At 37.8% G+C, this 25343-nt stretch overlaps 1 protein-coding gene across 2 annotated transcripts in view; it reads right to left on the bottom strand.

The window, feature by feature from the left end:
- Nucleotides 1-302: 302 nt before the first annotated feature.
- Nucleotides 303-25343, bottom strand: part of LOC143036852 (SUZ RNA-binding domain-containing) — a 40179-nt gene continuing 15138 nt past the window's right edge. The window contains exons 2-6 of one of the 2 annotated variants that reach the window (XM_076204708.1): nt 25226-25290; nt 15645-15798; nt 14358-14459; nt 12858-12931; nt 303-4931 (exon numbers count right to left, since the gene is read on the bottom strand). In XM_076204708.1, coding sequence (XP_076060823.1) covers nt 4826-4931; nt 12858-12931; nt 14358-14459; nt 15645-15798; nt 25226-25290 — 501 coding nt within the window. In that variant the 3' untranslated portion in view covers nt 303-4825. The remainder of the gene's footprint in view (nt 4932-12857; nt 12932-14357; nt 14460-15644; nt 15799-25225; nt 25291-25343) is intronic. The other variant, XM_076204714.1, reaches the window with a different exon arrangement.

Here is a 25343-nt window from a genome sequence, read left to right as displayed (position 1 = left end):
GAAAAATCCCTTCAGGCTGCATCTATTTATCATCCATTCACAACCCTTCCCCGTTCACACCTATCCCTTGCCCTCTCCCTTCCCTGCTCAACAGATGCCCCTCTTATCCAAGGAACTCTTCGCCCCATCTATTAATCTCATTCGGTGCTGCTTTGGTATGCGATCTCAAAGTCATGCTTTTGTTTTGGTATGCGATCTCACCTGATAGTAGCAATCTGTGTTCATATCTTTTTTGCTGTTTTGCTATGTGATCTCATTTATGGTGTGATCTCAAAAATTAGGATTTTGCTTTGGTATGAAAAAAAAAAAAAAAAAAAAAAAAAAACTAACTAACAAATAAGCAAGAAATGAGTGTTGTGTTGTATTGTGTTAGGTTAGGATCACATACCAAAGCAAAATCCTAATTTTTGAGATCACGCCATAAATGAGATCGCATAACAAAACAGCACCATCCCATTCTTAGTCTTCCCCTCCTGTTCACCCCATCCACCACTGCCTTTCACACTATTTTTGCTAGTTATCCAAATCATACAAGAATTTTTCGATCAACCTTATCTGATAACTCCCTTTCCATCCCCACTCTCCACCTCACTTCTTCTTTTCTCACTCTATCCGTCCTTATAACCCCCACCTTATTTCTCAAATACATTTAAACTTCTCATTTCTTCCTCCCTTACACCCTAGATATACATGCATATACCAAGGGCTTTTCCCCCCCTTACCAGAGAGGCAGCTAAAGTCAAAAGGCATAATTCCACACCCACTCCCATCCACCATCCCTTCCTCCCTCCCTCTCATCTCGGCTCCTCATGGATGCTGGGTCATCTCTGCATCTTGCCTATTGTCATGGGTCCAGAGCAATGCAGCAAGACACATCCCAGACATACTGTCCAAATAATGACAAGAAATGGCCAATTTCTTAGAAGGAAGAGCAAAGTAACCCAAAATAATTAAATTTGTGGGACAAAAATGATACAATGCAGTCCCACAAGGAGCTATTCAATCTCTTCACAAACAATCTCCCAACCCCAGATCCAGATATTAACACCAATACATTCACACAGACAACCTGATAATTATAACCCAGCACAGAAACTATAAAATAAAAATTTTAGTAGATTATTTCCTCTTCTCAGCTACTCCATAAACTGATTTAGTACCTAAGTGGAAAATGGCTTCTTGATATCCTTTTTGTTGCCCTTTTGTCCAAAACTAAGACACCACACCTTCTCTGTCTATTTTGTCCACTCCTTTCATTAATCTAAACACATCAATCATGTCACCCCTCTCTCTCCTTTCATCTAGTATGTGCATGTCTAATTTTGCTAATCTTTCCCTATATGGTTTGTCAGTTAAATTGGAGACCATTTTGCTTGCTGCTCTTTGTATTCTCTCACTTTTTTATTTCCTTCTTTAAGTATACGTTTCAGTAAGACCTCTAACTTCATGATCCTTTCACTATTATGAATGGGTGACCCATCATGGTTTTAGATCACATGCAGGACTAATGATCAACAGCTATTAATCAACCTTTTGGATGAGAGCTTCATAACTTGTATGACCTGTTCTATGGGTAACGATGCCATGCCCCTACACATACCAAGACCATGGTGAATCACACCATACACACACCCTATTTCTTTGCTCAAATGAGACCATATCTCTGGTATTCTGATGCCTTTTTGAGCAAAGCAGGGTGCTATCTCAGTTCCAGTTCACCATGGTTTTGGATCACATGTTAGATTCATGATCACTATTACCCTCCTGGATAAGTTTCATGGCTTGCATGGCACAATTTATAGGTAACACTCTGACCATACACCAGGGCCATGGTGAATCCCACCACACACACACCTCTTGGGAGACAGTAGTAGCTTTAGTATTGTCATAATTCTCAAACCCTAAGCAGGTCTCAATGTCAGTTCTGCAAACTGGCTGGCAGAGATGCTAACCACTATGCTAGCAAGCCATACGAGATTAATGTGGTGCACTATTGCCCATCACTTGTTTCTTATAAATGAGGTTTAACAGGTGCAACTGTTATCATTTGCAGATAACTGTCTCCGCTAGTTTTAATGGAATTACATTTACACCTTTCTAGTGTTATAAAAGCAACAATTACCCATTAGAAGATTGGAGAGGGAAAAAGCTTGTTAATATTTTGCAATAAAATATATCAAATATCTTTATATTATTTTGTTCATGGAAAACAAGTGTTGATATACATTTTACAAGCCACTAGGTCATGGCAAAAAATTCAAAAGGTGAATAGATAGCAGAGGCACATATTCAACAGGACAACTTAACTTTGAATAAAACATTAGAAGTGCTATCTATAAAATAAGGTATCTTACATGGAACAGCAAATAAATCTTCAAAAACTCCTTAAAACATCACCAAGAAATATAAATGAACACCTGAGAAGCCAAGAAAAGCATGGTATATCTTTTAGGTTTGTATTCAAATACCATCCAAAAGAAAAAAAGGGAAAAAAATAAACAAAATAAAGCCTACAGTATCTAAAATAGAGAGAATTCTTTATTCTACCCGAACACCTCAACAGTCTCCAGTTATCACTAAGAATACCACCAGAGGTCAGTCAGAGCATTCTATGGTTACTTCCTTTAAAAATGTCAATCACTGTCAAATTATACTTCCAGTACTTCTAAATTTTTCTGTCACACATCTCAATAAATATTTCCTGCAGTCTGCTATTTCCATTCATACAAAGCAATTTAGAGTACAAGTAGTTATATTATACTATTTAAAAGTCAAAATGTGTTAGACAGTATCAGAGTTGACTGGCAGTGTTAATATTGACATGTGTAGTATATCATGTGGTTGCATTAGTGTCACGTGATTATCCTAATGTACAACACTTTTTTTTTTTTTTTTCACTTTTAACATTTGATTGAATCATTACTTGGCCAATGTCACTATGTGCTGGTACTAACAGTAATGATTTCCACATTATTTGGCTTAATTAGTCCTTAAATTTGGCAATGAATACTTACTTTATGTAATCCGAAAAGAATGACAATCATAAGTACGAACATTTGTACTACACTGGCTTTTTCAATTTTATGATCTAAAAACTTTGATTCAAATTTCATGGATACTTGAAATGCATTCTGACCATTTGTTCACAATCCCCTTGAAATGATTTGTTGTTACATTTCTGCAATTTTCCTATTACAGGAAACTATGATAATATTTGAACATTTACATTACTGTAATAATGTCTTTCACTGATATCCATATATATAACCATGGGAGTATTTTCTATTTGATGTGTGCCCATATGCAATTAGAGTTGCAGAAGTATGTAAATACTAACATGCTACTTTGAGTGTGTATAACAATATTCTTATGTTTACATGGGATGTGTATAGGTTAACATGTGCATGTATGAGAAGATTTATCAAATGAATTTGTCATATATACAGCTAGTATTTACATCCATGATTATGCCCACTCAATATAAAGAACATATACTCTCACTGTAAAGCAAAAAATGCAATTTTATCCTTAAAGAGCTGATGCAGATATCAATCAAATATTGAGCCATGTACAGCACAACTTAACGGATTTTGGCAAGCCGTGCTGGAACCTCAACTTCAATAGCTCACTGCTACTTTTATTTGTATAAATACAGCCAATGAAGAATATTCTATGGCAAATATAAACTCCTCAAAGAAAGTAGAGAGTTCAGAGGTGACATATTGTATCAAGTGATTCAAATATACAGAGTTGATATGGGCCATGATGGCATAAGCTTGGATATGGTATAATAAATGCCTGCATGTGCTAGGTGGGCACTTCCAGAATAACTTATTTGATGTTAGGCTGGCCTGTATTCTACTGAAATGACATTAGGCAATGTGAGGTGAAATGAGGTAATGTAAGAACAGGTTAAGAAGGGTGAATCAGAACTGGACAATCTTAAGAGGTCACAAAGTCTTGTTACAATACTTGGGTGAAATTATCATAATAAAATCAAGATTATACTAAATACCAGGTTCAAATTATGTTACAAGGGAAAGGATGGGATTCAATGTTATGATAAGACAGCTAAGGTGAAAAAGGGGTAATTAAAGGAACTCCCTTGAACCATCCCATTCATAAAATTTGGGCTTTAACAATGACAAGTCGTATGAGGTAACTTGTTCATTACTCTGTGATGACTCGTTAAAAAATTAGGTCATAAGAAATGAAATAATAGTAACTATTATAATAATAATTACTACTACTACTACTAATAGTAATAATAATATTAATAATAATCATCAAATTAATAAAAAAAGAAGAATAACTTGATGTTACAACGGGTAGGTGGGATGGTTGTGATAAAAACAATTATTATAAAGGCAACGTATGAAATAAAATTACAAATCAAACAAAGGAAATGTGTGTATATACAATTGGCTGCTTTTTCTTAGGTTAAGATATATTTTTTCCTAAATTTCACTTAAATGACCAAGTATGAAAGACGAGAGACAAAACTGTCATGTTAACTATAAATACTTGAAGACATACAGTGAAGAAATGTACAATGTGGCTTTAGATCAAGCTCTCTAGTGATCTCACTTTAAACCATTTTTGTAATTCCAATACAAAATAAATGATTTCGTCTCTTATTTAGTCACCTTGAAAGAACAGTAAAAATTGAAGAGTGGCAGTAACACTTGAGAAGGTAGCTAGACTAAGCCTTCTAAATCATTACAGTAAAGCAGATCCAAGATTTTCAATCACGTCACCTCCTCCACAAATACTGTGTTACTCTTTAAATAATTGTGAATACTTAATATTTTCTATTGTTCCTGTGCTACCTATTTCCTTTCTGACTAAAACCCATAGTTCCATCAGGACCCCGCGGAGTTCTGGTAATTGTTACATCTTCTGTGCCGGAAGCCACTTTGGAAACAAGTGGTCTGAAAAGAGAAGAGACTGTCAAGCTAATACATGAAAAATTAAATATACATACATACATACATACATTTTTTTATGCCTTTTTCTTTTTGGCTACCTCCCTTGTAAGGGGGAAAAAGCCTTGGTATATGTATGTATGTACATACATACATATACCAAAGGCTTTTTCCCCCTTACAAGGGAGGTAGCCAAAAAGAAAAAGGCATACAACCATTCCCACCCTAAAATTAAATATATAGACAATTAAGTGTAATGATAATATTGAACATTCAAATGTGATATCTGACACATGGAGAAGATGAGAAAAAAAATTAATACATAAATACATATACATAGGGCTTTTTCCCTCTTATTAAGTAGGTAGCCAAAATCAAAATATGTAATTCCATTCCCACCCATTCCACCACTCCCTCACTCATTTTGGCTCCTTGATGGGAGGTCATCCTTGCATTTTGCCCATCAAGGGCAGCGAGGAGGAGGAGGAGGAGGAGGAGGAGGAGGAGAAGAAGAAAAAAATACTTATATATACCAAAGGCTTTCCCCCTTACAGAGGAAGTAGCCAAAAAAACAAAGGCATAAAATCCACTCCCACCCATTCCTTCCCCACATACTCCACTCCCATTCACCCCTCTCCCTTCCTCTTATCTTGGCTCCTCCTGGATGACTGGTCATCCCTGCATATTACCCACTGCCCTGGGTCAGAAACAGTTTTGGAAGACACAGCACATCCACAGCAAGGCTGCTTCATTAAATTGGCAACACCCCTCCCCATCCCCTTATGCAGAAAAAGAGAAGACAGGAAGAAATCCCTTAAGGCTGCATCAAGTTATTTTTCATCATATAAGAGAACAGAGAGAAGAGACAAGAGAAAGCTAATAGAAGACACAAGCAGAAGTATAGACAAACTGAGAAGCTGATTCCCATGGTTCATCTGAAAACTACGTAGAATTTCTTTACACTGTCGTTATGACAACTCAACTAAACATGTCTTTTGGACCTTTTCAATTACTATTCATTTACTAAAACCCGTGAATGGTAATCTCCACGCAAAGTACAAGCCTTTGCCATCCGAATTATTTTGAATATCTTCTTAACAACTACTAAACAAAAACTAAGGCTCTGCACATTCTGTCTTGCTTTCTGGTATTTCTCCACTATGGAACACCAACAACCAATCTCCAAATTGTTCCTCAACAACCAGAAGAATTCCCTACTACCAGAGGTCATTGTGCATCTGGCTTCTAAACTACCTATTTTTCTGAGAAAAGCATCATAGATTTGTTCCAGATGATTTTACATTGGAGCATCTTCTATCAAGCTTAAATAAGACTCAGCAGTCCACATCTTCAGGTCCTGTGTAAACATGTGAAAAATGTAATAATTTTGATGGTTTGATGACCTTTAAAATCTTTATGTAATTACAGACTCTATGCATTGTATTATTTTACTTGTGTAGATTTCTATGTCCCATATACTTTGAATGCATTTTTATCTATATATATAATCAATAAATTTAACGAAGAGTTTTGATTAACCTTCCTGACAATTCTCTGAACTACTCATGCAAACTGCTCAAGGGCACACTGTATATATATATATATATATATATATATATATATATATATATATATATATATATATATATATATATATATATATTTCTAAACAGAAATGTAGTAGCACATTTGTAAATTACACACAGGAACCCACAGTCGGAGAAAGAATAAACTTCGAATAAAGAAAAATCCTATATTTCGGCTATCAACTGTTTTCCCCTCAAAACTTCCGTCCCCTCAAGTTTTCACCGCTCCTTTAAGGACATTTTAAAAATTCCATCTAATAATACCATCAGTTCTTCTACTAAATTGTTTCCTCATGAACGTCTCACTATTGCCTATCACTATCCTAACACCGTGCGTAAGCAAATTGTGAACGTTCAACAAAAACCGAAGGAAGTTGAGTCACCTGGTGTTTATTGTTTGCCCTGCAAAGATTGTGATTTGGTTTACTTGGGTCAAACCGGGAGAGACCTGAACACTAGATTGGCAGAACATAAAAGGTCAATTAGGTATGGGCAAGAAAATTCGGCTGTATTTCTTCATGTCAAAAATAAGAATCATTCTTTCGACTGGGGTAAGGCCAGATTAGTGTTCAAGTCCCACTGCGGTTTCAGGAGGAAAATAGTCGAATCAGCATTAATTGAGGAATGCCCTAATATTAATATTTCTAAAGGGCAGTGGACACCTGACATTATCTCATGCGCAGCAGTAGCCAAGTTGATGCGGACACTACATCCTCCCCTCTCCTCACCTCCTCCCTCCTCCGCCACCCCAGTTTGCCCCGCGCTTGAGTGAGGTCAACTGTCCACATCTCTTCTTACTGTAGTTTATAAGTCCCCTCTGTTCTCTATCTTATGTACTTTCCTGAAGAGGGCTACAGTTGATAGCCAAAATATAGGATTTTTCTTTATTCGAAGTTTATTCTTTCTCCGACTGTGGGTTCCTGTGTGTAATATATATATATATATATATATATATATATATATATATATAATTTTCTCTTTCTGTATTGCAATTAACCTAGCCCTTAGGTTGGTTGTGAACTAAGAAATTGGTGACCCTTGCTAGCACAAAAAGAGAATTCAGGTAGTAAAACTGCTTGTTGGAACTACATATTTGTGGAAAATGTGGATTTTTGATGACAAGTTTGTGGAGAATCTCTCCACTGATTTTTACAAGATGCAACAAAAACACAACTACTAAACATACATACATAAATACATACATATACCAAGGCTTTTTCCCCCTTACAAGGGAGGTAGCCAAAAAGGGAAAGGCATAAAATCATTTCCACCCATTCCATCCCTGAATACACTCCACACCCCTCCACCCTCCCTCTTATCTGAGCACCTCCTGGATGACGGGTCATCCCTGCACCTTGTCCACTGCCCTGGGTCAGAAGCAGTGTCGCAAGACACAGCACATCCACAGCAAGGCCGCTTCATTAAATCGGCGACCCCCCCCCCTCTCCGTCCCCCCATTGCACAAAAGGAGAGGACGGGAAGAAATCCCTTTGGGCTGTGTCAAATTTTGCTCACACATACTACCTCACCCCCCATCCCCCTGCCCATTCCACCTCATGCAATCACAACATCATCCATATACAACCATCCTAGGTCCCTTTCTGAGCTTACTTTTTTTACTTCACCAATTTTATAATTTCTCGTTATTCTATTTTCAGTTTTTCTAAACTCCATTATACTACACTTCTTGATGTTAAAGTTCACTTCCCACTTTTGACTTCATTTCAAGATTTTATCTAGGTCTATCTGTACTGATTCACAATCTTCCTCTGTACTTACTTTCTTTAGTATTTTTGTGCAAAGTTCATATAATATTCCACACCTTCGTCCATGTCATTTATATATATGGCAAACATGATTGGAGCCAATATCAAACCTTGCAGGACACCACTTATCATTTCTTCCCAGGTTGAGTATTTGTCTCTAATTACTACCCTCATTTTCCTCCCAGTCAAGAAGTCTTCCACCCATTCCAATAATTTTCTTTTAATGCCACCTCTTGATTCCATTTTTCTTATTAGTTTTTGGTATGGTACTTTATAAAAAAAAATTTTTTTTAGATCTAGAAAAGCACAGTCTGCCCATCCATACCTTTCTTGTATTATTTCTATTAGTCTCGAATAGAAGCAGATCAAGTTTGTTGTACATGATCTTCCTTGTCAAAATCCAAATTGTTTTGGATTCAGTATATTTTTTCTTCCAGATGTTCAACCCATATAATTTTGATAACTTTTTCACATATATTTGTTATTGTGCTTGTAAGGGAGACTGGTCTGTAGTTAGTTGGATTTTCCTTGTTCCCTCCTTTATATATTGGTACAGTATTTGCATTTTTCCAGTCCTGTGGTTCCTTTCCTTATTGGAATATTTATCTTGTATACTTTTTCGATCAACTCATCTATGCATTCTTTTGATATCCAATTTGCAATTCCATCCAGACCATGTGATTTTCTGAAATCAATGTTTTTTTTATTTGGTCTCTGATTTCTTGTGTCACAGTTATTTCCTTTATTGGGGGTATCTTTCTCTATTTCCTCAAAGTTTTGTAAACTTTCAATTGTGAATGCCGTTTTGAAATGTTTGTTCATAATTTCAGCCATTTCTACTTCTTTATGTTAGTAATTCCCTTGGCGCAGTCTTGCTATTTCTTGTTTGTTTTTTGTTTACCATTTACATACCTGTAAAATAGTTTAGTTTCTTCCTTGCATTTTTCTATTATGTCTTTTTCATAGTTTCTCTTTCCATTTCTGCGTATTTTTATATAATAATTTCTTAGTTTGATATGTTTACCATTTACCGGGTACTCATTTTTTTTCATCTTTTCCCTGCTTTGTCTCTTCTATCCTTAGCCTCATTACATTTTTTGTTGTACCAGTGCTTTATGTATACCCTCTCTTGCTTCTGTTTTGGTACATATTTGTTTATTCCCTTATTGTAAATTTCTTTTAGTATATTCCATTTTTCTTCCATCTTTGTTTCTTCATTTAACCCCTTCCATACGGTGCCGCACACGTAGGCGTCATGGGGAGCGAGTGTATTCGCGAGGCTGCCATATCGGCGTCTTGATTATATTTATTGTAGTCGCCCCTCCATAATGACATTCTTTCTAATTCTTTTGTAATCGCATTTTCTATGGTCATCAAAATTCACGGGTGAAGAGAGAACGATCGATATAAGCGGTGACTATATTTTATGATGCGAGTATTATTACGACACGTCGTACGGCTGGCATTGGCTGCTGCCACCGAGATCTAAGTCCATGACGCCTACGTGTGCGGCACCGTATGGAAGGGGTTAAGAAGTTTTCCCAATTTGCGTTTTGAAAGAATTTTCAGAGTTTCTTAAAATCAGTTTTGCTGTACAATATCCTTCCTTTTCTATGTTTCTCATTTCTTCTCAAATCCATTTGCTCTTTTAGTTCAAATTTTATTAGTATATAATCACTCTTCCTAATTGGGGTTTTGTAATCAATTCTGTCCACAATTTCAGGTTCTGACATAAGTATTAAATCTAGTCTTGATGGTTCCTCATTGTTTCTGTATCTGGTATTTTCCTTTACCCACTGAGTCATTGTGTATTCAATGGTCATATCCAGTAGTATGTTTCCCCAGAGGTCTTCTCCACCCTTCACTGTCATTTCTTCCCAACATATCTCTTCTGAATTAAAATCACCCATGATTATTATATTTCCTTCTTTCAGTAAATCAGTTAGTTCATTCTTTGTGTCTTCCAACATTTTAGAATGATCATTCTATGTCCAAGACTTTGTTTTGGGGGGTACATAGATTACTACAAATTTTCTACTTTTCATGTCACTGTTTTCAACTTTCACCATAATCAATTATTATTTTTTTCATTCTGTTATCTTGATCACATTTAAGCCTTTCTTAGTCAAAAATATTACTACTCCACCCTTTTTTTCCTATTTTTCATCCAATGGTTGTATAGACCTTGTCTCACATTGTTTGGTGGTAGAGGACTTTTTTTTAATTTCGTTTCTATAAATCCTATTACGTCTGGTTATTCTAATGCCAGGTAGTCATGCCATTTATGTTGGTGTAAGCTATTTTTATTTTTTTCCCTTCTCATCCTTTTCTGGTTCATTTTTTGTTTCATAAACAATTTTCTCAGCCTCAGGTCCAACTAAAAAAAAAAATCTTTTCAGTTTCCGTTCTTTTATCATTTATTTAATTTCTAAGCTCCTTTTCTTTCTCTTTTTCTTCATCGCTCATCTTTCTTTTATCCATACATTTTTGTAATGTTCACTATTTGCTAGCTTTGTTGTTCTAGATAGTACTTCTGCTATCATTTGAGACCTAAGTTTTATTTTTAATAGCCAATATTGTTTTTCTTTTGAGTAATTCCCATTCTATACAATTCCTCAATTTCTTTGCCCATATCCTGTCCCTCCTTCAGAATTGCTTTAGCAATCTCTTTCTCCTCTTTTTCTCTCTGATATCTAGGCACATCATGTTTCTCTTTAACCACTTCCATACGGTGACGCCTACATAGGCAGCAAGAGGAGCAAGTGGGTACTCGATGATGCCAACGTTGCCATCTTGATTATATTTATTGTAGTCGTCCCTACGTAACTTTCATTCTCTCTAAACTGGCTTCATCATATTTTCTATGGTTCTCAAAATACACGGGTGAAAGAGAATGAACGATTGAGCACTGACTTTATTTTTTACAATGCGATTATTATGACGCAACATCGTACGTTGGGCAGCTAATGCTGCCAGACGTGCGATGTGCCCCGGAGTGAAGAGGTTAATATCATAAACTAATATGCACTTGTTTTTATCCACTGTGTCCCTGACCAAATTTCCTTTTTCCTTAATTACTTTAATCACCATTTCATTGGCATTTTCCTTCACTTGTTGCACTACTATTTCTTTGAAAGATAATTTTTGATTTTCGTGTTCCAGTTTCCATTGTTTCTTTATCTCTTGGGGGATCAGTTTCTTTGATTGTCTCTTCCACTTTCTCAGTCACTACCTGTATTTGCTCCTTCACTTCTTTTTTTAAGGCCTTGTTTTAGTTTATCCTCATTTTTCATTCTCTCCCTTGATCATATTCAGTTCCTTTTTCAGTTTGTCAAACTCCCTCTTGGCCTCTTCATTTACATTTTTTAGTTGAGCTATTTCTCTACACATCTCTCTGTGCTCACTTTTCAGTTCAATTATTTCATATAACTAATCACTGATCTCCCTGTTTCTCACAATATTTTTGTACCTAGGCTCTCTATCCATTTCTGTTTACCCAAATTCCACCTTCTCTTGCAAAACCAGAAAATGAGAGACACTCAAACCTTTGGTAAAATTTCGGGGTTTCATTCAAACATGTCCTTTTGGGAATTACCCCCAGTGGTGATTCCACCCTACTTACATAGACATCTCTTTGCCAGTTCGTTTTTCTTTAATTCACTATTTTTTCTTCCATTTTTGAGTAATCAGTACTAGATTATACAAAGATTACTCCATTTTGGTCACTCAAGGTACACAACTCCCTTCCCATTTTTTTAAACACAACTAGCACCATTCCAAAATTATCTAGCACCGATGGACAATCTTGAAGCTGTTGTTGTAATGATTCTTTTTGGGCTCACTTCTCCCTACACAATCTTTCATAAACGACAATATATCTTCCCTGAATGACTTATGGTCCCACCCTGAGGATGTTACCAGTTATGTGAAAGCTGCAGGTCTTCCGGAAGAGAGACCAGGGGCAATGGATTGAAATGACTGATTTTTACTCCACTGCAGTATTGTCTCAAGCAGGTTCCAAATGTCAATGTTTTATGGAGTTATATGAGTAATGAATAAAAGAAAGGAGGAACATGATCTAGGTTATGTGAGGAACATGATCTAGGATATATGTAACCTATCATCCAAAACAATGCTCTTCACTTGGTACAAAACCACTTCAATGAGTGAACTATGGGCTAGTCTGGTGGCTACAGTTAGATTTTACAGGGCTGCAGGGCTACTGTAAAAGAGAGCATGGCAACAGATTGATAGATTAAAGAACAGTCCAATATTTTGAGATCTATGGGTGGCCCAAAGAACTGCTTGCTACTGTGGGTCTACATATTTCAAATAAGAGATCAATCAACCAATCCATTATCCCTAGTCTGTCTTGCAGAGGACCCATAGCTTCCAGAAAACATCCAGCAGCCTCTGGGTGGGCCCATATGTCACTTAAACACCAACACAATTTCTCTTTCAGTAAGTGAAACCTAGGGCAACAATTTAACATCCAATTCCATTAGCATATTTGCTACTATAAGTATTTTTATTATACAATACTTAAATAATAGTTTTTTAAAAATTCAAGTCTGTCTTACCGTGTTGAAGTTTCTTCAAGAGACTTGGAATTACCCATTATACGAAGTCTTGCTGCTGCATAATCTGCCTCTCGCTGAAAACGAATGGCAAAATCAACCTAACATTAAGGTCATATTTTCCTGAAGATGAATAGGAAGAAGAAGAGGAAGAAGAAAAAGAAGAAGGAAAAGGAGAGAAAGAAAGAAAGAAAAAGAGGGGGGGGGGGTAACAACGGGTACCTGCAAGTAAAGGTTCAGTGAGACAGACATCAGAATTATCCCCCTGATGCCTGTTTTCAAAACCCATCACTACTCGCCTCAATTTGGAGGTGCAGCCTTAAGGGACACTCAGTTTCTGGACGGGGGTCAAGATTTCATTCCATCAACTATAACTCCTTCAACTCCCTTTCACATAAGGAAAACTGACAAATGGTAAATATCTTGACTCTATACCTCTAATATGCTTCCTCATTTCTTTGCAACAATTTTTCATATGTATGCATGTAAAATTTCTTCCACCACTGCCCTGGCCTTTATTTCACCCTTCACCGTCTTTCCTTCTCTTCTCTCCCGTCTTTCTCATCCCACACATCATTTAAGCATACATTATTACTTCCTACTCTGAACCAAGGGCATGGTACATTAAATTCCATGCTACAAAGTCCTCTGTGAGGAGCACCGTCCTAGCCTTCCGATGGGGGGGAGTTTGTGACGTTAAACTATATCACATCACTTGAAACACATCCATTCTTCATCTACTACTTTCCTTCCCTTTTCACTACATGGGACAGGTACTTGCATGTGGTGGTCCTGCAAGACAGACAGTGAAGCTGCCTATTTTTAATATCCATCAATCCCCTCACCTCCATCAAAAGGTGCAGTCCTGAGGAGTTGACAGTCTCTGGGCTGGGCCAAGGATATCTTAATCAATTTCAACTTATTTCTTACACTTTTTCAGACATGGGAAGCTGAAAATTGCCAATTGCTCCCTTCCCCTTACTACAGCTGGTGATATGAAAACAGTCTTACACTAATAAACACTGAGAAGAGTCCAAAGATTCTTAGTCCCTTGGACCATTGCTAGCCACTGTGGGACAGCTGGTTTACCTTTCAGTGAAACTCCGGCAACAACTGACACACTAATTTTATCAACATTCCAGACTTCTCTCAACTTCACCTGGTATTTTTCCTCTTTCCCATTCTCACTCAATTCACTCCTCTCTGCCTCTATCCTTTCTCTTTCTTTTCCACTAAACATCCACTCAATCTCCCTTCCACCAAATGATCTGAAATTCCACTGCTCTTTCCCCTATAAACATTCATGCCCAGAACTCTTCCAATCCTCCTTTTGGGCACCACTACATAATCCATTAAAGTCCTTTTGAATACCTTCCACAAACTACCCTGGCCTAAGTAGATGACTTTAATAAATTTAAAGCATAATTTGATGACTGGAAAAAAGAGGTAGGAACCAATGACCATGACTCCAATACTGTATATTACAATAATGTAAATACATACTTGCTCCAAAGATTTCTGCTGGATAGGTCGGGGTTTTCCCTCTTCTGATTTTCCTGTGTCACCAAGGATGCGTAAACGGGCCTCAGCATATTCAGCTTTTCTCTGTGACAGATAATTGTGAAACAGAGTCAAAGTGTGTCTATACACTGAGGCACTACTTTCACACAAAATAAGATAACTAATCAATTGTCTTGGTTCTCTCTAGCAGAAGACCTGGAATAACCAGTAAACCACCTATGGCCATTTACAAGATTTTATGGAGTTGTCTGATATGAAGAACAGTGTAAGTCTACATGCTCTGTTTTCTGCATGTTGGTTGCCATCTAGGGTAGTCTGTTGTCAAGCAACAATTCAGAAACTAAGTTTTCATTAACCATACTAAATATTCATGTTGCAAGATAGACAGAAAAGCTGCCCATTTTCAAAACCTATCAACTCCTTCACTTCCATGAGGTGCAACCCTGATGGGGCTGACACTCTAGACTGGGCCTAAGATCTCTATCAACTTCAGCTGTATTATACTTTTTCACACATGGAAAGCTGACATCTGGTGACTGCTCTCCTTCTACCTACAACCTTGAGCTGGTAAAAGGAAATAGTGTCACACTAATACAACATAGACAACAGTTCAAAGTTTCTTCCAAGAGAGATCTCTGTAAAGTTCTGAGGACTGTTGCCAGCCACTGCGGGGCTGCAGGTTTTTCACTTAGTGAACCTCGTGGGAATGATTGATTGATTTGACAACCCACCATTTAACCCTCCTCAGGCTCCACCCCTTAACTCCTGGGTATTAACTAACAGACCACATATTGGGAGGTAACATGAATGTACTCTACCCAATTTGGCTGAATACAATCAACAGACTAAAGAATGAGAGAGAGAGATAGAGAGAGAGAAGGGGAGAGAGAGGAGGAGAAAGAGGAGAGAAAGGAAAGACAAAGAGAGAGAAAACCCAACCTACACATACTGGTAGTCACTGACTTATGACCAAGTGAATTATGACCATTAGCACTAGTGATCACCTTGTGTAATTATACAGAAGGTAGTATAAACAAGATTAAATGTGTTTTGAATTCGGTCCATTTGCCATGACACATTAACACAAAGATCATTATATCCCATATGAGCAAGGTCAATGTTTGAAGCAAACTATATGACTTTACTGCCTTAGCTGGTTACTGACTTGTATCAGCACCAACTAATATCCTGGTTTGAATGTGATCTCTCCTGTGGTATTTCATGATAATCCACTTGTCTGTATGAAAATCCAAAGCACATCATACAAACCTGCTCTAATGTTTTAAAAGGCTGCCTCTGCTTTGTGGTGACTTCATTAGACTGAGGTTCTTCATTTGCAGCAGGTCTTCTTAATATCATAATCTTACGTTCTTGAGGAATATATGGAGTTCGATGCTCATCTTCTCCCGTTACCATAACATCACTGTAAATAAAATTTAATAATTTCTTTGTTAAATTAGACTATATAATCCTCGATACAATGGAATCTTTGCTGAAGTTTAATTTGTTCAGGTTGGGGGGGTTGTTCTCATACTGTTTACACATACCACTTACCAAGCAATAGAAGGTTTAGTTGAGAAAAAGCCACTTGACAGAATAGAAATGGTGGTGCTGACACATATTGTCCAAATAGATCAAAGACACCAATAAATACAATAATGACAAAAAAGGCAAACCTCCTAGGCGACAGATTGCAGCATCACAGAACAACCATCTATTAAGAACAATACCATCACCAATTCTAGCCTATTCACAAACTATCTCCTTACATTCAACTTAAAGCACAACATCAGAGTCATTACCCATGCAAATGACCTAACAATAACCCAGCAATACTAATACTATAAAAAAGCAGCAAAGAACACACAAATCTACCTCAACAAATTGGAACTATGGTAGTGTATGGCTGAGACAAAAAAAAAAAAAAAAAAGTCTGCTTCCCCTAAAATGTTATCAGTAATGCTTGCCACTGATTACTGTGACTCAAAGGTGCATCCAACATTTGCATTAAATGGCTGACCTCTCCCAGTGGACAAAACCTTATACTATTGGGTCATTTGATACGCACATGGCCTTCACCCCACATATCAAATATCTGACAGTAAAGACAAACAAGACACTGAATGTACTCAGAACAGTAGCAGGCACAGGACCAAGACAGTGGAAAAAATAATAATCAGTGCATACAAACAATTCATAAGAACAACACTTCGTTATGCATCTACGGCATGGTACCCTGCAATGAAAATTATATCTACAAACAACACAAGGCATAAAGAGCAACAAGTGCCTGTACTAAACAATGCAAGTAAATCACCTGTATCCAGAAACCAAAATTCTTCTCACAAGGCAACAAATGAAAATAATAGACACAGTTCTCTGCAAGAACCCTTGAGCTCTTCCACCCTTCGATCCATATCAAACAAACACAGCCCACTAAGCACACACACACACACAAACACATGCACACACAAACAGAAACAGGGCAGAGGAATCATATTCTTGGCCAAGAAAAACTTGAATATGACGAAGGTTACAGAGGGTAAAAACAGTGTGGAAATGATCATGATAAAATTGAAGACAGCAACATGAAAAGTAGGAAGTTTGTGGTGATTTATGTGCCACCAAAAACAAGCTCTTGGAAAGAGGGCAAGCATTAAAAAATGTCTGATGATACAAGGCATTCATTAAATGAGATACTGAAAAATGGAGGTAACTTGCTACTTAAGGGAGATTTTAACTGCAAAGAAATCTGTTGGGAAGAGATGACAGTGAAGGGCGGAGAGGATCTATGGGGAAATGCATTACTTGACATGATCATAGAACATACAATGACACAATGGGTAAATGAAAATTCCAGACACAGAAGTAATGAAGAACCATCGAGACTGGATTTAATATTTACAACTGAACCTGAAATTGTGGATAAAATTAAATGCAAGACACCATTTGGAAAGAGTGACCACATACTAATAGAGGTTGAACCAAAGGAAGAAATATATATGGAGAGAAATGAGAAATACAGAAAAGAAGACTAATGTACAACAAAATGAACTTTGAGAAACTTGAGAAATTCTTTCAAAATCCTAATTGGGAAAAATTCTTCATTCAAGAGACAACTGTGGAAGAGAAATGGTTGATCTCTTGATGGAAATCTATAATGAAGGAGTGAATAAATACATACAAGACAGAAACAAGAGAAGGTGTACATTAAATGCTGGTTCAACAGAAGATGCAGTGAGGCAAAAGATAGAAGAGATAAAGCTTGGAAAAGATGGAGAAAGGATAAAAAAAAACTGGAAAATGGCAAATATATATCAACCATAGAAATGAATATGTAAAAGTGCACAGAGAGGAAAAAAGAAACTATGAAAAAGACATCATAGAAAAATGTAAAGATCAACACAAACTATACTATAGATATGTGAATGGTAAACTAAAAAATAAACAGGAAATAGTGAAACTATGCCACGGAAATACAGAATACACAGAGGATCTAGAAAATGGCTGAGCTCATGAACAATCACTTCATGTCGGTTATCACTAGAGAAAGAGTACAGCATTGGGATGAAGGAAGTAAAGTGCTATTTCCCCCCATGAGGGAAATAACAATAACACAAAAAGAAATAATGGATCAATTAGCAAACTTTGATTTTAGGAAATCCCATGGCCTTGATGGAATTGCAAGTTGGATACTAAAAGAATGTAAAGAAGAACTAATGAACAAAATATACAACATAATAAGTTGCTCACTCAAAGAAGGAAAAATACCAAAGGACTGGAAAAATGCCAACATTGTACCAATATGTAAAGGAGGAAACAAAGAAGAACCAACAGATTACACACCAATCTCCCTTACAAGTACTGCAGCCAAAATTTGTGAAAAAAATGATCAAGAATAGATGATTAAAACAATATAACAAATTCGAGACAAATTGGATTCAGACAGGGAAGATCATGTGCTACAAATTTAACCGTTTCTACTCAAGAGTAATAGATATAATACAAGAATGGGATGGTTGGGCTGATTGTGCTTTCCTAGACTTACAAAAAGCCTTCAACTAAGTACCAAGCAAAAAATTATTAAAAAAAAACTGGAAAACATTGGAGAGATACAAGGGAACCTACTAAACTGGATGGAGGATTTCCTGCATGGTAGAAAAATGAGAGTAGTGCTCAGAGAAAAGTGTTCAGGTTGAGAGGTGATTAGTAGAGTTCCACAGGGATCAGTACTGGTTCCAATAATGTTCGCTTTTTATGTGAACAACATGGATGAAGATGTGGAATGTTACATGAGCTTCTTTGCAGACAATGTTAAATTGTTGAGGAAAGTGAAAACCGAAACGGATTGTGAATCACTACAGACCTAATCAAGGTTTAGAAATGGAGTCAGAAGTGGGAAGTAGACTTCAACATAAACACAGTGAACAGCCATGGTGACATGACACATCCCTGATGCAGTCCTACCTTTACCTCAAATCATTCACTCTCTCCATTTCCCAGTCTAACACTGGATCTATCATAAAAACTCTTGACTACCCTTAACCTCTTCAGTACGGGCCAAAATCTCGCGGGCAGCATTAGCTGCCAGACGTACGATGTCGTAATAATACTCGCATCATAAAATATAGTCACCGCTTATATCGATCGTTCTCTCTTTCACCCGTGAATTTTGATAACCATAGAAAATGTGATGAAGACAGTTTAGAGAGTATGTCATTACGCAGGGGCAACTACAATAAATATAATCAAGACGCCGATATGGCAGCCTCACATATCCACTTGCTCCTCATGACGCCTACGTATGCATCATGAGGAGCAAGTGGGTACGCGAGGATACCGATGTCGGCGTCTTGATTATATTTATTGTAGTTGTACCTGCGTGACCCCCATACTCTGTAAACTGGCTTCATCATATTTTCTATGGTAATTAAAATTCACGGGTGAAAGAGAACGAGCAATACAGCGGTAACATTATTTTTTATAATGCAAGTATTATGACGCAACATTGCACGTCTGGCAGCTAATGCTGCCTGCGAGATTTCGGCCCGTGTTGAAGGGGTTAATAGCTTTCTCCCAATTCCATACATCTACAAAACCTCACACAGTGTCTTCCTGTTTATCCTATCATAAGCCTTTTCCAAATCCATAAAGACCCAATAAACATCCTTACCTTTTCTAAACCCACATTATTCCTCACCAATTACCCCCTCTGTTCCTCTCCTAATCATCTCAAAACCTTCCCAACTACACTCAACAAACTGATCCCTCTGAAACTACAATCATTTATCCCATTTTCCCTTGTAAAGCAGAACTATACAGGCACTCCTCCAGTCCCCAGGCACTCTACCCTCCCATAGACACACATTAAACAACCTCACTAACCAGTCCACCATTACTCTACCTCCTTCTTCATCCTGTATGACACCCATGTAACCCAGGTGCCTTACCTGTTCTCATAATTTCCAGAGCCACTTGCATCTCATATTTTCTTATCTTTCCTCTATTTCCCTCTCCCATCACTATCATTTTCTTATCACCTCCCACTGCTACCATCAATCCCTATCCTCCTCCACATTCGACATCTCTCTAAAATACTCCACCCATCTCCCCCTTACCGCCTCCTCTTCCGTTAAGATCTGTCCACCTGCACCTTTTACCTTTTCTTCTCTGGCTCACCTCCCCTTCCTCTCTTTATTTCCTTCCAAAACATCTTTTTATTACTTTCAAAATGTTCTGTTATACTCCTCACCCATTTTACATCTGCACCCCTATTTGCCTCCTATATCTTATGTTTTGCTTCTTTTTTTTTTTCTTTGTACCTCTCATATTTTTCTCTCATCCTACTTTGCAACCAGTCCCTGAATGCTTCTTCTCTTCCACTACCTTCTTCACTTCATCATCCCACCACTCACTACCCTACCTTCTATTGTGCATATTGCCCAGCGTGAAAGCGTCACGCAGTCAGTCAGAGACGAGCGGGCATTCAAGTAACTTTCGAGTGAGAGTGAGACACATATTGTTATTTTCCCTGTGAAATTAAAAGTTGTAAACAAGTAAACACTCCATCATTTCTCTTACCACATTTATTGGATCTACAATACTTCTATTCCCTCTTATCCACTTTGTTCCACATACCATCTTTGCACACCTTGTCACTTCCTCCTTGAAACACACGCATTCCTTTTCCACGCCTACTTTTACTCTATCCTTCATTACCTCCCACATTTCTCTCAGCTTTTCCTTGTATTTTTGCTACTTTTTCTTCTCATTTAAACAGTTTGCTCTAAGCACCTCTCTACCGACCACCCTTTCCTTTCTCCACTTATCCTCCATTCTCAACTTGCCTTCCACCAAAAAATTATATGATATTCCTCCACTCCCCAAAGAACATTGACATCCAAAACTCTTCCTATCCTTTACCTGGATATCACTACAGTCCATTTATGCCTTATCAACCACCTTTCCATCCACCACCCTCTCCCATGTGTACTTATGTTTGAGTTTCTTCCTAAACACTGTGTTAGCTATCATCAACTCTTTTTCAACACATCGCCACCATCAACTCTCCACTATGATTTTTACTTGGCACTTCCCATTCCCAACAACTCCATCTACTGGTTCGTCCCCTACTCTAGCAATGATATCTCCCAATACCACTACACTGACATTCCTCTAAAAACTCCCTGCACACTCATTTAAATATATTCAAAAAGTCTCTCTTTCCTTTACACTCTTCTCACTACCAGGCCCATATGTATTTACACAGACCCACATCTCCCTTCCCAGTTTCACCTTCATCTACATTAACCTAGAAGAAACTTTCCACTCCACCATTCACTTACCTACTTCCTCACTTACCTTTCCTTATACTGCACAATAACAATTGGCTACTGAGCTAAATATCGAACTCTTAAAATTTTATGATTTACACATATCAGATTGATGTCCTGGGATAAATCCATGATTTTCTATTTGGGAATGGATGCTAAGAGAAGATTGTATGAAGGAGTGATTGTGCCGATAGCACTGTACGGGGCAGAAACATGGAACATAAGAGAGGAAGAGAGGAGGAGTTTGAATATGTTTGAGATGTGGTGCCTGAGAAGTATGATAGTGGTTACTAGATTGGATGGAGTGAGAAATGAAGTGAGGAGAAGAATGGGGTGGAAAGGGAGTTGGGAAAGAGGGTTGATGAAAGAGTATTGCAATGGTTTGGACACATGGAAAGAATGAGTGAAGAAAGACAAGTAAAAGAGGTGTGGAGGGCAGAGGTGGAAGGAGTGAACATGGGGGGGCATCCTAGGATGAGATGGATGGGGTAAAACAGGCATTGGGAAAGAGAGGAATGTCTGTTAACGAAGGACGGGAGAGGACAGAAGATATGGGTGAATGGCGAATGGTTGTGTATGGATGATGCTGTGAGGCATGAGAGGGAGTGGGTGAGGGATGGGGGGTGGAGGACTATGTGTGAGAAATAAATTGATGCAGCCCGAAGGGATTTCTCCCAGTTTTCTCCTTTTCTGCAAGAGGGGATGGAGAGGGGGGTCACCAATTTAATGAAGCAGCCTTGCTGTGGATGTGCTGTGTCTTGCGGCACTGCTTCTGAGCCCGGGCAGTGGGCAAGATGCAGGGTTGACCCATCATCCAGGAGGTGCCAAGATAAGAAGGAGGGATGAGGGTGGATGGGAGTGGAGTATGATGGGGACGGAATAGTTGGGAGTGGTTTTTATGACTTGTTTTTTTTGGGGGGGCTACCTCCCTTGTAAGGGGGTAAAAGCCTTTGGTATATGTATGTAATATTCTTCTATGACTTATCTTCTACAACTTATCATTATTTTATTTTATTTCTTTTTCAGATTTTCCCTTCACACAAGTGAATCTCTCAAAATCTTGCACAGTTTCATTTTCCAATTAAATAAATAAGCTTGGTTGATTAATTTTTCTCATGTCACCTTGACATCAGATTTGTAACTTCTACCAAGGTTTCTCCAAACAAACTTGGTATTAAAACCATCAACCCTTTTCAGATTTGGGACCTCCTTATGTTGTGGCGTTCCATGAGACTTGGCATTATTCCACGATGGCTAAATATGCTGATTCACTAATAGTATCATCCTCTTTGTCCATCTTATGTCATAAAAATATATCTTTACCGAGCTGTATTTGAATAATTGCAATGTAACAGAAAAGAGCAAGGCTTGTGAAGTTATGTGTCTCCTTTAATAAAACTAGATTTTTGAACTACTACTACTACTACTTTTTTTTTTTTTTTTTTTGCTATAATCTTTTAGGTTGTTCCACATATTGATGCACTTCTACAGAGTTTATTCTCGGTATTCTATGGGCATCTCTATTTCTAATCTTTTTATTTATTTATTTTTTTATATTTTCATTTTCCTATTTACTTTTTTTTATTGCTTTTTTGGTGCCCTCATGTTCCTCTCCACCCTGACAAAAGAGAGAGAGAGAGAGAGAGAGAGAGTATAATTTCTGCAGACTGCTGGATTTACTTCAAATAAAGACCAAAAGAATGTTTATCTTGTTTTTCAGTTCCAATCTTACACAGTAAAATGCATAGTTTGAATCAGTACTGAAAATTTAAACTTACGGTAGCAGATTTGAAACCCTTAGCATATGATGATGCAGACATTGGTGTCGTGAAGACGAAATTTGTATACAGTGAGTCCTCGTTATAGGGTACATATGCGTTCCTGAAAACCTTACTGCAAATTGAAATTACCGTATACCGAACCCAAGTTTCGACTTATGGCAAACGTACCTTCTCCCTGCTCCTCTTCAAAATATCTAATTTTACCTCCAAAACACGAGCGGATACTGTATCTGTGAATTTTTCTTACCGTAAACAGAATCGAGGGTAGTAATTACCAAATACCGTAATTGTGAATTCACCAGATAAAGAATTACTGTATAAGGACTCACTGTACTGCCAGTGTCTGTCATGATAATTATTTTGTAGCTGTAGCCGAGTGCCCACCATATTCTGTGAACAGAATTTATCACATTTTCTGTGGTTATCAATATTCAGGGTGAAAGAGGACCTGTATTACAGATATAACTATATATCTTATGTCACGCGTATTGTGATGCATCATCGAATCATGGTACCTCAGGCACCCTAACGATGTGCAAGAATTCAGCTCGTATTGGAGAGATCAAGTGGGCCCTAACTCTAAAACAGTTGTACATAAGGGGATACATCCTGAAAGACTTCCCCTTATATGGGGATTGAACAAGTCAAAGTATACACTCATCCTACACAATCCCATACCCAAAATTCATTCATTACCTCTACCATCTTAGCACCTCACAGATGATGAAGGGGGGGGGGGGATGCTTACTCTTCTTAACATACAGTACAACCTCTCATTAACGGACTAAAAGGGGGGTAACGGTGTCCGTTGATGTGAATAATTCGTTGATTTGGAGTGGTTTTTGGGTGGCATAGTGATTGCACAGCACTAAACAACAGCACCAGAAACACTAAAAACACAGCAAAAACACCGCAAACACAGCTAATTAACATCTGTTAATGAGAGGTAGTACTGTACAGTGAGTCACACATGGTCTTTCACTCGGGCGACAATAGAAATTCAAACTCAAAGTCACACAAGCTGCACAAAATACAACACCTACACACCATCTACATCAGGAAATGAAAGTCCCTAAAGTCAAGGATCACCTTGACATGATAGGCTCACACTTACCACAGCCTCCACAAACATAACTCATCCATTATATTACATGGCAGACACTCTCACGCACCAAGAAACATCAAAACAACACCCAAATACCTACATCACACACAAATACTCTCTTTTCTTCCTCCAGACACCAGGCTCCTGAAGCATATCCATAATCATATCACTCACTGCTCCATCAACAGACTGAAAGATGACACACTGCTACATGCCAGACCCCCTGATATCCATTCCTCTGAATCCTCTCTCCCCAAAGAGGATGGAGTTCACCTGGCCAGGCTGCAGTGCACCCACCATCCAGCCCTTCTAAGTTACCAGAGGCAGTTGGATGACATCTTCGCATATAACTGTCCAGGATGTAACACTTCAACCCACACTATACGACACATTATGGAAGACTATATTGTACATAATTGTGCATGCCAACAACACAACATATACTCTATAAGGGATCTGTGGAAAAACCCTGTTCCAGCCAAGGCATTCCTCACGGAGATGGAATTGTGTGGTCAGACAGTCTAGGGAATGACAACAACAACAATAGTTTGAGGTAAGTTTCTCATGGTGTTCTTACATTTACCAAACATTTTCCAACCGTGATACATTTTTTATTTTCATGCTATTAGATGGTTATAAATAGAAGAAGGTTGCATATAGGCAGAGGTTTACAATCATCAACATGCAGTAAGGTGGATATAGTACCATATAACTTATACTTTGGTAGAACAGAGCAGTATCAAGTTGGACTACAATAACTGCTCATGAGTGTGGATTGCTGTGCTTGACATTACATGATCATTTTGTGATTAAAACCTAATCTTTGTAAATTATTTTGAGTTTGGTTACACAATCTGCATCATCAGTTATGTAACTTTGAATACATGACAGCAAATATAAAAATGCCGTGAAAATATTTATCTATATACCAAGATGCTTCTACCCCTAATAAGGGATGCTAACCAAGGCACACACCCACTCCATGCCTGTCACCCATCTGTTCCTCTTTTATTTTAGCTCCTTGTGGATGAAGGGTCATCCCTGTACCCCGCCCACTGCATTTGTGAAAATGCACCACCTTTCAGGCAATAATACCCATAACAAAAACAAAGAGATTGCATCAAGTCTTACCAAGGTTTAAGGGTTTTGTCTTCTGACCTGATTGAAATTTGCTGTATCTGTTTCTCAAGTTGATGCTGAAAAGAATGATCAGGTTATTACTATTTGTAGATATATTACATAACTCATA

The sequence above is a fragment of the Oratosquilla oratoria genome, chromosome 2 (genome assembly GCF_046742065.1).
Source record: "Oratosquilla oratoria isolate Oo_2021 chromosome 2, ASM4674206v1, whole genome shotgun sequence".
In the NCBI taxonomy this organism is placed as follows: Eukaryota; Metazoa; Arthropoda; class Malacostraca; order Stomatopoda; family Squillidae; genus Oratosquilla; species Oratosquilla oratoria.
This window is presented reverse-complemented; position numbering and strand designations above follow the sequence as displayed.